This window comes from Eleutherodactylus coqui, chromosome 3, assembly GCF_035609145.1.
Source record: "Eleutherodactylus coqui strain aEleCoq1 chromosome 3, aEleCoq1.hap1, whole genome shotgun sequence".
NCBI classification, from domain to species: Eukaryota; Metazoa; Chordata; class Amphibia; order Anura; family Eleutherodactylidae; genus Eleutherodactylus; species Eleutherodactylus coqui.
Window position 1 is genome coordinate 201,058,041 of NC_089839.1, and position 15,832 is coordinate 201,073,872.

A 15,832-nucleotide genomic window follows, 5' to 3' on the forward strand; every position below is an offset into this window, starting at 1 on the left:
CAGGGACAGAAGTGTGGAGGCAGGGACAGAAGACACATTATTGATTGAATATAGGCAGTGGGCCTTTTCTAAAAAATATTGGGCAAAAAATCTATTTGGCCTGCCTGTGACTGTGCTCAGTGTTCTGGGTCTGTGTGTGCTGGGTGTAGTAGTTCTACAAAATCATACGCAGCCAGCTAAGTGTTACAGCAGGCTTGCGCCAAATTATTTCCTGGAGTTCCGTAAGCAAAGTCAGCCTCCAACCACAGGCCAATAAGCAGCACATTTAATTACAGCCTTCTGTTTCTGCATTACTGGTAATACAGCATGCTGAGGGGTAGGGGTAGGCCTAGAGGACGTGGGCGCGGCCGAGGACGCGGAGGCCCTAGTCCGGGTGTGGGCACAGGCCGAGCTCCTGATCCAGCTGTATCGCAGCCGATTGCTGCGGGATTAGGAGAGAGGCACGTTTCTGGCGTCCCCACATTCATCGCACATTTAATGGGTCCACGCGGTAGACCTTTATTAGAAAATGAGCAGTGTGAGCAGGTCCTGTCGTGGATGGCAAAAAGTGCTTCCAGCAACCTATCGTCCACCCACAGTTCTGCGCCGTCCACTGCTGCAACTCAGAATCCTCTGGCTGCTGCTCCTCCTTCCTCCCAGCCTCCTCACTCCATGAAAATGAGACATTCTGAGGAGCAGGCAGACTCCCAGGAACTGTTCTTGGGCCCCTGCTCAGATTGGGCAGCAGTGGTTCCTCTCCCACCAGAGGAGTTTATCGTGACTGATGCCCAACCATTGGAAAGTTCCCGGGGTCCGGGGGATGAGGCTGGGGACTTCCGGCAACTGTCTCAAGACCTTTCAGTGGGTGAGGAGGCCGATGACGATGAGACACAGTTGTCTATCAGTGAGGTAGTAGTAAGGGCAGTAAGTCCGAAGGAGGAGCGCACAGAGGATTCAGAGGAAGAGCAGCAGGACAATGAGGTGACTGACCCCACCTGGTTTGCTACGCCTACTGAGGACAGGTCTTCAGAGGGGGAGGCAAGGGCAGCAGCAGGACAGGTTGCAAGAGGCAGTGCGGTGTCCAGGGGTAGAGGCAGGGCCAGACCGAATAATCCACCAACTGTTTCCCAAAGCGCCCCCTCGCGCCATGCCACCCTGCAGAGGCCGAGGTGCTCAAATGTCTGGCAGTTTTTCACTGAGAGTGCAGACGACCGACGAACAGTGGTGTGCAACCTTTGTCGCGCCAAGATCAGCCGGGGAGCCACCACCACCAGCCTCACCACCACCAGCATGCGCAGACATATGATGGCCAAGCACCCCACAAGGTGGGACGAAGGCCGTTCACCGCCTCCGGTTTGCACCGCTGCCTCTCCCCCTGTGCCCCAACCTGCCACTGAGATCCAACCCCGCTCTGAGGACACAGGCACTACCGTCTCCTGGCCTGCACCCATACCCTCACCTCCGCTGTCCTTGGCCCCATCCAGCAATGCCTGTCAGCGCAGCGTCCAGCCGTCGCTAGCGCAAGTGTTTGAGCGCAAGCGCAAGTACGCCGCCACGCACCCGCACGCTCAAGCGTTAAACGTGCACGTAGCCAAATTTATCAGCCTGGAGATGCTGCCGTATAGGGTTGTGGAAACGGAGTCTTTCAAAAGTATGATGGCGGCGGCGGCCCCGCGCTACTCAGTTCCCAGTCGCCACTATTTTTCCCGATGTGCCGTCCCAGCCCTGCACGACCACGTCTCCCGCAACATTGTACGCGCCCTCACCAACAACGGACACGTGGACAAGCACAGGCGGGCAGGGCCACTATATCTCCCTGACGGCACATTGGGTGAATTTAGTGGAGGCTGGGACAGAGTCAGAGCCTGGGACCGCTCACGTCCTACCCACCCCCAGAATTGCGGGCCACAGCTCGGTGGTGGTATCTGCGGCGGTGTATGCTTCCTCCACTAAAGCACCCTCCTCCTCCTCCTCCAACGCAACCTCTGTCTCGCAATCAAGATGTGTCAGCAGCAGCACGTCGCCAGCAGTCGGTGTCGCGCGGCGTGGCAGCACAGCGGTGGGCAAGCGTCAGCAGGCCGTGTTGAAACTACTCAGCTTAGGAGATAAGAGGCACACGGCCCACGAACTGCTGCAGGGTCTGACAGAGCAGACTGACCGCTGGCTTGCGCCACTGAGCCTCCAACCGGGCATGGTCGTGTGTGACAACGGCCGTAACCTGGTGGCGGCTCTGCAGCTCGGCAGCCTCACGCACGTGCCATGCCTGGCCCATGTCTTTAATTTGGTGGTTCAGCGCTTTCTGAAAAGCTACCCACGCTTGTCAGACCTGCTCGGAAAGGTGCGCCGGCTCTGCGCACATTTCCGCAAGTCCCACACGGACGCTGCCACCCTGCGCACCCTGCAACATCGGTTTAATCTGCCAGTGCACAGACTGCTGTGCGACGTGCCCACACGGTGGAACTCTACGCTCCACATGTTGGCCAGGCTGTATGAGCAGCGTAGAGCTATAGTGGAATACCAACTCCAACATGGGCGGCGCAGTGGGAGTCAGCCTCCTCAATTCTTTTCAGAAGAGTGGGCCTGGTTGGCAGACATCTGCCAGGTCCTTGGAAAGTTTGAGGAGTCTACCCAGGTGGTGAGCGGCGATGCTGCAATCATTAGCGTCACCATTCCTCTGCTATGCCTCTTGAGAAGTTCCCTGCAAAGCATAAAGGCAGACGCTTTGCGCTCGGAAACAGAGCCGGGGGAAGACAGTATGTCGCTGGATAGTCAGAGCACCCTCCTGTCTATATCTCAGCGTGGTGAGGAGGAGGAGGAGGAGGAGGAAGATGAGGAGGAGGGGGAAGAGACAGCTTGGCCCACTGGTGAGGGTACACATGATGCTGGCCTGTCATCCTTTCAGCGTGTATGGCCTGAGGAGGAGGAGGAGGAGGATCCTGAAAGTGATCTTCCTAGTGAGGACAGCCATGTGTTGCGTACAGGTACCCTGGCACACATGGCTGACTTCATGTTAGGATGCCTTTCTCGTGACCCCCGCGTTACACGCATTCTGGCCACTACGGATTACTGGGTGTACACACTGCTTGACCCACGGTATAAGGAGAACCTCTCCACTCTCATACCCGAAGAGGAAAGGGGTTCGAGAGTGTTGCTATACCACAGGACCCTGGCGGACAAACTGATGATAAAATTCCCATACGACAGCGCTAGTGGCCGAAGGCGCAGTTCCCAGGGCCAGGTAGCAGGGGAGGCGCGGAGATCAGGCAGCATGTACAGCACAGGCAGGGCAACACTCTTTAAGGCCCTGGCCAGCTTTGTGGCTCCCCAGCAAGACTGTGTCACCGCTCCCCAGTCACGGCTGAGTCAGCAGGAGCACTGTAAAAGGATGGTGAGGGAGTACCTAGCCGATCGCACGACCGTCCTCCGTGACGCCTCTGCCCCCTGCAACTACTGGGTGTCGAAGCTGGACACGTGGCCTGAACTAGCGCTGTATGCCCTGGAGGTGCTTGCTTGTCCTGCGACTAGCGTCTTGTCAGAGAGGGTGTTTAGTGCGGCTGGGGGAATTATCACAGATAAGCGTACCCGCCTGTCAACCGACAGTGCCGACAGGCTAACACTCATCAAGATGAGCAAAGCCTGGATTTCCCCAGACTTCTGTTCTCCACCAGCGGACAGCAGCGATACCTAAGCAATACGTAGGCTGCACCCGCGGATGGAAGCATCGTTCTCTATCCCCATCAAAAACGGGGACCTTTTCGCTTCATCAATCTGTGTATAATATTCATCCTCCTCCTCCTGCTCCTCCTCCTGAAACCTCACGTAATCACGCTGAACGGGCAATTTTTCTTAGGCCCACAAGGCTCAGTCATATAATTTTTCTAAACAATTTTTAGACGTTTCAATGCTCATTAAAGCGTTGAAATTTTCACCTCAACCAATTTTTATTTTTACTGGGCTGCCTCCAGGCCTAGTTACCAATTAAGCCACATTAACCAAAGCGATTAATGGGTTTCACCTGCCCTCTTGGTTGGGCATGGGCAATTTTTCTCAGGTACATTAGTACTGTTGGTACACCAATTTTTGGGGGCCCTCGCCTACAGTGTAATCAAATTAATTTTTTGCCCACCTGCATTACAGCTCACGTAACATCAGCTGTGTTGGGCACTGCAATGGGATATATTTATGTACCGCCGGTGGGTTCCAGGGAGCAACCCATGCCGTGGGTCCACAGGGAGTTGTAACTGCATGTGTCCACTTCTAAAGAACCCCAGTCTGACTGGGGCATGCAGTGTGGGCCAAAGCCCACCTGCATTAAACATGAATTTATTACCTCAGCTGTGATGGGCAATGCAATGGGATATATTTATCTACCGCCGGTGGCTTCCTGGCACCCACCCATGCTGTCGGTCCACACGGAGTTGTAACTACATGTGTCCACTTCTAAAGAACCCCAGTCTGACTGGGGCATGCAGTGTGGGCCGAAGCCCACCTGCATTAAACATGAATTTATTACCTCAGCTGTGATGGGCAATGCAATGGGATATATTTATGTACCGCCGGTGGCTTCCTGGCACCCACCCATGCTGTGGGTGAACAGGGAGTTGTAACTGCATGTGTCCACTTCTAAAGAACCCCAGTCTGACTGGGGCATGCAGTGTGGGCCGAAGCCCACCTGCATTAAACATGAATTTATTACCTCAGCTGTGATGGGCAATGCAATGGGATATATTTATGTACCGCCGGTGGGTTCCAGGGAGCCACCCATGCTGTGGGTGCACACGGAATTCCCATTGCGGAGTTGTACCTGCCTGTGACTATTTATAAAAAAACGCGGTCTGACTGGGGCATGCAGACACCTTGACAGAATGAATAGTGTGTGGCACATAGGTTCCCCATTGCTATGCCCACGTGTGCAGCTCCAGATGGAGGTGGCACAGGATTGGATTTCTCATTGCTTCTGTACAGCATTGTGGACTATCTCCCCGCCCCTTTTAAAGAGGGTCGCTGCCTAGCCGTGCCAACCCTCTGCAGTGTGTGCCTGCTTTTCCTCTGGCAGACGCACTTATAAATAGACATGAGGGTGGCGTGGCATGAGGGCAGCTGAAGGCTGGGCAGGGACAGTTTGGTGTGCGCTGTGGACACTGGGTCGTGGGGGGGGGGGGGTTTGGGCAGCATGTAACCCAGGAGAAGTGGCAGCGGAGTGTCATGCAGGCAGTGATTGTGCTTTGTTGGAGGTAGTGTGGTGCTTAGCTAAGGTATGCATTGCTAATGAGGGCTTTTCAGAAGTAAAAGTTGTTGGGAGGGGGGGGGGGCCCACTCTTGCCGCTATTGTGGCTTAATAGTGGGACCTGTGAACTTGAGATGCAGCCCAACATGTAGTCCCTCGCCTGCCCTATCCGTTGCTGTGTCTTTCCCATCACTTTCTTGAATTGCCCAGATTTTCACAAACGAAAACCTTAGCGAGCATCGGAGATATACAAAAATGCTCGGGTTGCCAATTGACTTCAATGGGGTTCGTTACTCGAAACGAACCCTCGAGCATTGCGAAAAGTTCGTCTCGAGTAACGAGCACCCGAGCATTTTGGTGCTCGCTCATCTCTAATAACTACTATAATACTGGCCGCTATGTACAAGAATATAACTACTATAATACTGCCCCCTATGTACAAGAATATAACTACTATAATACTGCCTGCTATGTACAAGAAAATAACTACTATAATACTGCATCCTATGTACAAGAATATAACTACTATAATACTGCCTGCTATGTACAAGAATATAACTACTATAATACTGCTCCCAATGTACAAGAATATAACTACTATAATACTGCTCCATGTACAAGAATATAACTACTATAATACTACCCCCTATGTACAAGAATATAACTAGTATAATACTGCCCCCTATGTGCAAGAATATAACTACTATAATACTGTCCCCTATGTACAAGAATATAACTACTATAATACTGTCCCCTATGTACAAGAATATAACTACTATAATACTGCCTCCTGTGTACAAGAATATAACTACTATAATACTGCCCCTATGTACAAGAATATAACTACTATAATACTGCCTCCTATGTACAAGAATATAACTACTATAATACTGCCTCCTATGTACAAGAATATGACTGCTATAATACTGCCTGCTATGTACAAGAATATAACTACTATAAGGCCTCATGTGCACGGGGAAAATCAGGTCCGCTGCAAATATGTAACGCGGATTTCTGCTGCGGATGAGCTTAAATTCCTTTTCTTTTTCATGCGGGAGATCAATTGAGCTATGAGCTCCATGAGCTCCTGCACGCGTGATCCGCAATTAAATGGAGCATGTCGCGTTTTTTTTCACTCGCATGAAATTTTTAAATCAGTTTAAAATACCATCCGCGGCTATTTATCTACCCGCGGGGGGGTTAATGCATTCCAATGGGAAATTTTAGGTGTGGATCACGCACGCGGGTGATCCGCTGCGGATTTTTAATTTTATTTTCCCCGTGGACATGAGGCCTAATACTGCCTCCTATGTACAAGAATATAACTACTATAACACTGCCCCCTATGTGCAAGAATATAATTACTATATTACTACCCCCTATGTACAAGAATATAACTACTATAATACTGCCTCCTATGTACAAGAATATAACTACTATAATACTGCCCCCAATGTACAAGACTATAACTACTATAATACAGGTCCTATATACAAGAATATAACTACTATAATACTGCCTCCTATGTACAAGAATATAACTACTATAATACTGCCTCCTATATACAAGAATATAACTACTATATTACTACCCTCTATGTACAAGACTATAACTACTATAATACTGCCCCTATGTACAAGAATATAACTACTATAATACTGCTCCCTATGTACATCAATATAACTACTATAATACTGCTCCCTATCTACATCAATATAACTACTATAATACTGCCTCCTATGTACAAGAATATAACTACTATAATACTGCCCTCTATGTACAAGAATATAACTACTATAATACTGTCCCTATGTACAAGAATATAACTACTATAATACTGCCTCCTATGTACAAGAATATAACTACTATAATACTGCTACCTATCTACATCAATATAACTACTATAATACTGCCTCCAATGTACAAGAATATAACTACTATAATACTGCCCCCTATGTACAAGAATATAACTACTATAATACTGTCCCTATGTACAAGAATATAACTACTATAATACTGCCTCCTATGTACAAGAATATAACTACTATAATACTTCTCCTATGTACAAGAATATAACTACTATAATACTGCTCCTATGTACAAGAATATAACTACTATAATACTACCCCCTATGTACAAGAATATAACTACTATAATACTGCCTCTACGTACAAGAATATAACTACTATAATACTGCCTCCTATGTACAAGAATATAACTACTATAATACTGCTCCCTATGTACATCAATATAACTACTATAATACTGCTTCCTATGTACAAGAATATAACTACTATAATACTGCTCCCTATGTACAAGAATATATCTACTATAATACTGCTCCTACGTACAAGAATATAACTACTATAATACTGCTTCCTATGTACAAGAATATAACTACTATAATGCTGTCCCTATGTACAAGAATATAACTACTATAATACTGCTTCCTATGTACAAGAATATAACTACTATAATATTGCCCCCTATGTACAAGAATATAACTACTATAATACTGCCCCCTATGTACAAGAATATAACTACTATAATACTGCCTCCTATGTACAAGACTATAACTACTATAATACTGCCTCCTATGTACAAGAATATAACTACTATAATACTGCTCCCTATGTACAAGAATATATCTACTATAATACTGCTCCTATGTACAAGAATATAACTACTATAATACTCCTAAGTACAAGAATATAACTACTATAATACTGTCCCCTATGTACAAGAATATAACTACTATAATGCTGTCCCTATGTACAAGAATATAACTACTATAATACTGCTCCCTATGTAAATCAATATAACTACTATAATACTGCTTCATATGTTCAAGAATATAACTACTATAATATTGCCCCCTATGTACAAGAATATAACTACTATAATACTGCCCCCTATGTACAAGAATATAACTACTATAATACTGCCTCCTATGTACAAGAATATAACTACTATAATACTGCCCCCTATGTACAAGAATATAACTACTATAATACTGCCTCCTATGTACAAGAATATAACTACTATAATACTGCCTCCTATGTACAAGAATATAACTACTATAATACTGCCCCTTATGTACAAGAATATAACTACTATAATACGGCTCCTATGTACAAGAATATAACTACTATAATACTGCTCCCTATGTACAAGAATATAACTACTATAATACTGCCCCCTATGTACAAGAATATAACTACTATAATACTGCCTCCTATGTACAAGAATATAACTACTATAATACTACAGTCTTGACAATCGAAGATGGATAAAGGCCTCATTCTATATGACATTGTGTTGAATGTAGATTATGTCTGTTTCAGGTGCAGATAGATTTATGGATGACATCGCTCGGATGATTGGTTACCGGCCCCTCCCGTACATGAAGTGGTGCTGGTCTGTGATTACTCCTCTTGTCTGCGTGGTGAGTCTTATTAAGGAGATAAAAGAGACATCAGTCCGGCGGTTATAATGAAAAATAGTATCTATCATACACTTGGAGAGATTCATATGTAGAGAAGAGATATAGGAGGTTTATTCAAGCATCTTCAAGGGATGGTACCACACTGCTCCCTCGTGGTGATGACCAGTACTACATAATGTACATTATCAGCATTGCATTTTCTAGCTTTATCCTGTGGATCACACAGAGGAATTCTTGAAGAAGAAATATTTATTGAAGTACCCTGTATAGAGTTATAGTCATGTAGTCTCATGTGAAACATATATCCCATTCCAAAGTCTCGATGTACTAATCCCTTCTTTATTCTTTGATTTCAGGGTATTTTCTTGTTTCATGTGGTTAACTACCAGCCTCTGACTTACAACAAAACCTATGTCTATCCCTGGTGGGGTGAAGCGATCGGCTGGGGTCTGGCCCTAGCTTCTATGCTCTGTATCCCACTGACCGTTGTATGTAAGCTGTTAAGATCCAAGGGGTCTCTCCGGGAGGTAAGGCTCACTTTAAGAAATTATAATTCAGTGTTTGATCGTATCGCTTTTTTTTCTTGCAATGTTTGAAAGGATTGTTGCATTGAATTATCCATGCCTGTTAAAGGGCTTGTCTCATTTATTAAGGTATATGGTATCATAGAAGGGGTTTTCCATTTAGGGACACCCTCTATGAATCGGAACAGAGAGCGGTTAACAGTCGCTCCCAGAATAAGGCATCAATTACATTGGCAACCATTTATTTGAATGATTGCTTGTAATACCACAACTTCCCTGTAGTGGCCACTGCAGGCAACTTTCCCAGGCAAAATAAGCTGTTTGCTTGAGAATGTAAAGAGGTTTTCTAGGTAAATTCTATTGATGACCTAGCTTCACGATAGGCCATCAGTAATCATCAGGCACCTGCCACTTAGCTGATCGCCTGGCCTGCTTTCAGTGCAGAGGAGCAAAATGTCGTCATCAAGGTCGGAAGCGAAAACCTCATAGAGGGCTTACCTCCTCTTGAAATCAATGGGAGCTGAAGCCTCTTTTTACACTTCCGCACTTCTGTTTCCAACCCCAGGGTCAGATGTGGAGGTGTAATAGGAGGCAGTGCCCCCACTGATTTCATTAGGAGTGAAGTCCTTTATGACACTTCCGACTCCGACCCTGATGATAACATCCGGCCCTGCTGCACTGACAGGCTGATCGGCAGCTATCATTAGTGGTTTTTCCCCAGCAAAGTAACTGTAGTGGCCCGAAGCCTATATTTCTGGCCTCTCTATAAATGTCATGTCTTTTGTGTAAATGCGCTGTGCAAACTGTCTTGTCTCTTGTTATGTGTATTGCACAGCTGCAGCATATGAGAGGTTAATGTCTGAATGTGACTGGGATATGTCTGGAAAAGTATCAATTTATGTTCTGTCACGTGGTATGCTAGAGACTATAAGTATGAGTGTTTGAGAGCAAGGTGTGGTCTTCTTCAGTCAGTCCATCATCTTCAATGGTAGAGAGTGGAGTGGAGTGGCGGCCACATGGCGGTATCTTCAACCCTCATGTGATGAAGAGTGATGGAGCAGAAAGAGAGGTATCCTGAGGTAGGAACCATTTGTGAGAGAGAGAGAGAGTAGAGAGGAGTCCGCCGTGCAGAGATTTAAGTCCTGAATCAAGTGAGTGTCTGTGGAGTGATCCTACCCCCATCCTCCTCTGGAGAGTCCCCCTTCCAGGAGCGGTACCTGACCAATAACGTGGACTGTAAGACCGATATCATCCTGAGTTTCCTCCCTGACCTCAAGCCTACTGTCCTGTCTGCACTGGTGTGTAATATGCTGTATACTGTCAAGCTGCAAGTAAAGTTTTCCAGCCCTTGTCCGTTCCCAGGGACTGAGGTACTAAAAGTTAACTGTGTGTGTGGACTTCCTTAATTTTTCTGCCGAGGATCATACCGGTGAGTAAGGAACGGTGGCGTCACACGTGACAAGTCTATAGTCTACCACACTTGTATAGGTAATCGCTGTCCGAGCGTTGCCAGGAAGAGGCCTAGTGGTACTTGGCCCTCTGAGGAGCCACCGTGACAAGTGCCAACTCTACCCTCCCAGCTCCTCAGTGCGGGCCTCGTGTCTAGGTGGTCGATGGGACAACACATTACTATTGATGACCATAGCTCATGAGAATAGCTCATCAGTAGAATTAACATGGAAACCCCCTTTAAAAGCTGCAGTGGGTCTCATAATAAAGGGATTTTTGTGATAAGACCACCCCTTAAATATAGTGTATGTTTATAGAGCATTTCCATGTCTTCCAACAGTACAGGATCATATTGGACAGTCCTGGATTTTGGGGCTCTCCTGTCGTTCCAGGACGGATGCAGAATGTCCCAACCTCAATCTCCGTATCTGAATACGGAGGACGCATATACCATTGAATGTAATAGTGAAGTACGGAGACATCAGCTCCCTGCTTCACCATTCACCATTCACCCTGTGCTGTCTGGAGCTCTGCAGATGTTATGCAGTGACATCATTGCGCCTGCTGAGTTGCAAACAGCAAGATAGGGGAGTTTTCAATTTATCTTAAAGGGGTTCTCTGGGACTTTGGGCATTTTTTCTATTGATGGCTTGTCCTCAACATAGGTCATCAGTAGATGATCAGCGGAGGTCTGCTGCTCAGGATCCCCACCGATTAACTGATTCTTGATGCTGCTGTAAATGGGCTCAATGCTGCAAGTAGAAAGTACTGTCAACATTGCAGCAGTCCAGTTTGGATGCCTGTATTGAGTTGTTTGAAATCTTTATGGTGGTGTCCAAAAAGTTGATTTCTGTATATGAGTAGCTTAATGTCAGGTTTATGGTGGGGTGGAATGCATTGAATCTGTCATGGAATTTTATTAGTTCTTGTTCAGTGTTGGTCCAGATGATTATGATGTCATTAATGTTGCGGAAGTAGGCCTGTGGTTTGCTGGGGCAGGAGGCCAGAAAGTCACTCTCCAGTTTTGCCATGAAAAGGTTGGCATATTGCGGTGCCATTTTACTGCCCATGGCAGTTCCGCTCAGTTGCAGCAATATCTCTTTGCCAAAGGAGAAATAATTGTGTGTGAGGATGAATCTCGTGAGTTGTAACACGGATTTAAAGGCAGCCCCAATGCTCACTCACAATTATTTCTCCCTTGACAAAGAGATATTTCTGCAACTCACCAGAATCTACATGGGCAGTAAAATGGCATGGAAATTCCCACTCACCCCCTAGGTGTCTCCAAAGAGCATGTGGAGACACCTAGGGGGTGAGTGGGTCAGAGGATGGCATTGTCTCTCCCCAAGGAGAGCACCCAGAAGCGATGTGAGAAGACACCTGAAAAGTGGAGCGTGCATGGCCTTATAAGTCTCCTCACTCATCCAACGACCCACTTACCCCTAGGTGTCTCCACACACTTTTTGGGTGCTCTCCTTAAGGAGAGACGTCACCCCTCTTGACCCACATCACAGGCCTCTCACCAGCCAAGCCAGAAACCTACTGCACCCTGATGAGGGGCAAACACCCCGAAACAGCTGTCTGTGTGTGGATTCTGGCATAGATTCCTATTCACAGTCATTGTATTACAGACTTGTTAAAAAGTTGTACATTGATTTGAAGGAATGATGCCATCCAACAGGTGGCTCTGCAGAGGCATTGTTCCATCTTCCTTATTTGCTCTACTGGCTAACACGGTACCAAACGTTTTTTAGAAAAGCAAAAAATAAAATTATATCTTTCTGCCTGGCCTTCAAAAGAAATGTATAAAAATTATGCAATACATTTTATGTACCCAAAAAATGGAACCAATAAAAACTACATCTAGTCATGCAAAAAACAAGTCCTCATATGGCCATGTCAACAGAAAAATAAAAGTATTGCTTCTTAAAAGTGGAGATCAAATCCTGCAAAAATCGTGTTGTCCTGAAGTCCAAAATAGGCCAGGTCCTTAGGGGGTTAAATTAAAATTGCTTGTAAAATGTAAAAAAATGGCTGCAGATTAATTGTTTGTGCATCATGATCATATTTTTTTTTCTTTCTTGCAGCGTTGGCACCACCTCACCACCCCAGTGTGGGGTAACCACCATCTTGAGTACCTTACCCCTGAAGCAGAAACCAAACTGCTCCCTCCTGATTCTCTGGTCACACTCAGCATGGAAAAAGCCACATTATTCGAAACTGTCATCTAAGAAGTCACCCATGCAAGCAGCCTGCCGCTTATGATGTGTTGTAATGTGTTGTGCCAATCCGTCCACCTGTCATTAACTCCTGTCCTGCTCTCCACAAGGTGGCAGAGCCGGGGTGAGGGCAACCTTGTGTAGTACTCTATTATATAACCGACCCCACCCCCCATTATATATCATATCAGAGTCTGCCCTGATGGGGTAATCACAGTATTCCTATGTATGTATCACCCTCTGTTCCATGCAGTATATATGCAGTATATTCATCCATGATGCCAGGACCTGCGTAACAATCTCTTATCATAGTTCAGTTTACATACAGTAGTTATTACCTGTTTTCGTGACCTTTTGGTCAATTTGCCGCCTCCTTGTTTGCCAACAATGCAGTTCCTTTGGAGTCCTGAGCAGGTTCTCCTACCAAATAGAAAAGAGGTGACACCAACCTCTCTCTCCAAGTACCCCATAGCAACAGCATGGTCTGCTCCTATGGCACATACCCTTGGAAATGTTACATAATGCATTTTTTCTCTTTTGCAAGGTACTGAGGGAGGGGGAAGATTGGGTGAACAAGCACCGTACCATTGTATTCTGGCATGCTGAGATGGTATGGACCAGTATGAGTAGTGGTCTCCTCTTTGCCATGGGACCCCTCTACTCCATGTGCACTATCCAATTTGCTCTTGAGATAATGAACTCCTATCAATGAAGTCGACACAACTAGACCTTTATTCAGGCCAATTCAGACATGGAGGATGAACAATCGTCTGTCCCCATCACTTTTGACAGCACATCCCTCGTTTACAGTGGCAGATGTGCCACTGAAAAACATGGCTAAAAGATGCAATCAACCATTGAACAAGCATTTGTTCGTTCATCGGGTGATTGGCAGTACCTTCACATGGCCCAATAATCGGGCAAGAACATTTCTAGGAGTGTAAAAGAACGTTAAAGGGCTTGTCGCACCACATCCTTTATCTGTAAACCAGCCGCGGCTCATCCCAAAGTGTGAGGTAGCAAAGGACGCGCAAACACATCCGCTCTGTGAGACCTCCGGAAGTAGCTAAGTTGGCCAAGGCCTGGCAATCCCATTGAAGGGAATGGAGCGGAGCTGCGCACCTCCTCCACCGCTCACTTTGAGATAGGCTGTGGCTGGTTTACAGATAAAGGTTGTGGTGAGACAACCCCTTTGAGTATATGGGCCCCTGGTTAAAATATTCCACAATTATCAGGGCTCTCTACTTTAGTTTCACAGGGTAGTGCAGTCCTCATTCCCTAACAATATGGTGCACACTAGTGGGCACCTATTCTCCCTTTTAAACGCTAGGTATGAGTTAAAAGCCTCTTCCCCCTAAAATTGAATGTAATTTACACTGTAAAAATGATTGGAACCTATATAAATGTCCTAAATCCATTCTGTGAAATAGAATAAATGGAGCAATCCAAGGTCTTTTCAACAACCTTAATCAGTGTCATACTGGAGTTCCTTGGACCTACCAGAGGGAATGATTCTGAGGTCCCATCCTCCATCTATATAGAGCCATTGTGATGGAGATGATCAGTGACATGATCTATGACAATTAATATTCGGTTACCCATATGTGTCTATGGCCAGGCAAAAAATATATGGAATCTGCATTTAAAATCTGTGCTAAACTGGCTGTATCAACTACATGTGACCTGAGCCTGCCATCTAGTGTTGGAATATTAAATTACAGGATGTTATTCTAACAATTTGTAAAATGGAACAGCGACTCTACAGCACCACCTATTAGAAGGTAGCATTACTGCAAATTAGTAACAGACCTTGTAACAATGATTGAGAATTATGTGCCAAAGCTAGAATATTCTCCATAAGGAAAAGATACCCATGTACAGACACATGTTTTGGGTTTTTGCCCCTCATCAGTGTTCAGTAGGTTGCTGGCTGGGTGAGAGGCCTATGATGCGGGTCGGAAGAGGTAAAGTTTCTCCATAGGGAGAGTACCTAGTAGCTGTGAGATGACAATGACTTGCAGGAATGTTAACTTGTAATAGGTGGCGCTGTAGAGGTATTGTTTCATTCTTCCATTTGCATAAATTTTCCAGAGGAGCATGCATGACCTTAAGTCGCCTCACACCTACTAGGTGCTCTCTCTAAAGTAAAATATATCCTGGCGACATATCATCAGAGCAAACTAGAGAACCTTTCTTTCATGACTTCCCCTCTTCTATGAAAACACAGAGGGGAAGCATCTAGAGACCCCTATACAGATTAGAGTTTAGTCATTTAAACCTGTGATAACAGCCGGGCTGGATGACTTTCTGATGTTTGAGGACAGCTCAACTTTCTCAGATGATGTCGAGGGAAAGAAGGATCGGGGATATTAAACTTCAATGACCGATCCTTTCATTCCCCAGGATACAATGGTGTCTAGCTGTGGCTCAAAGGGGTTTTCCAGGGAGAATACTACTGATAACTTAACCTCAGGATCAATCATCAATAGTTATTCGGCTGGGATCCGTTGCTCAGGACCCCGACCGATCAGCTGAGCAGGCACATGCTATCAGCGCCGCAAATACACAGAGATCAGAGCGAAGCAGTGGAAGTCTCTGCACCGACCTCTGTGTAGTGGCTGGTGCTTGTACTTGCAGGCACGGCTCTCATTGAAATCAATGCGAGCTGTGCCTGCAATTACAAGCACTGGCCACTACATGGAGGTCGGCACAGAGAATTCTGCCACTTCTGCTCTGACCTCTGTGTATTTGCGGCTCTGACAGCATGCGCCCGCTCAGCTGATCGGTCAGGGTCTGGAGCCAATCAACTATTAATGACCTATCTTAAGGATAGGTCATCAATAGTATTCTTCCTGGAAAATCCCTTTAACTCCCTAAACACATGAGTGTTTGACCGAGCCAAACGTTTATGTATATGGAGAAGCTGGTGGAAGAGCTGCCTGATGAACAATCATTTGTCTGACAGCTGTTGAAGGTGTATGGGGGCCTT

General features: G+C 46.0%; 1 protein-coding gene across 1 annotated transcript in view; it reads left to right on the top strand.

Moving 5' to 3' along the window:
• The window catches only part of LOC136621337 (sodium- and chloride-dependent creatine transporter 1-like), a 91,955-nt gene extending 76,584 nt beyond the window's left edge, over nucleotides 1-15,371 (top strand). Inside the window, exons 12-14 of the mRNA XM_066596782.1 lie at nucleotides 8,551-8,651; nucleotides 9,008-9,178; nucleotides 12,712-15,371. Of these exons, the coding sequence (XP_066452879.1) occupies nucleotides 8,551-8,651; nucleotides 9,008-9,178; nucleotides 12,712-12,855 (416 nt within the window). The 3' untranslated portion in view covers nucleotides 12,856-15,371. The remainder of the gene's footprint in view (nucleotides 1-8,550; nucleotides 8,652-9,007; nucleotides 9,179-12,711) is intronic.
• The last annotated feature ends 461 nt before the right edge of the window (nucleotides 15,372-15,832 follow it).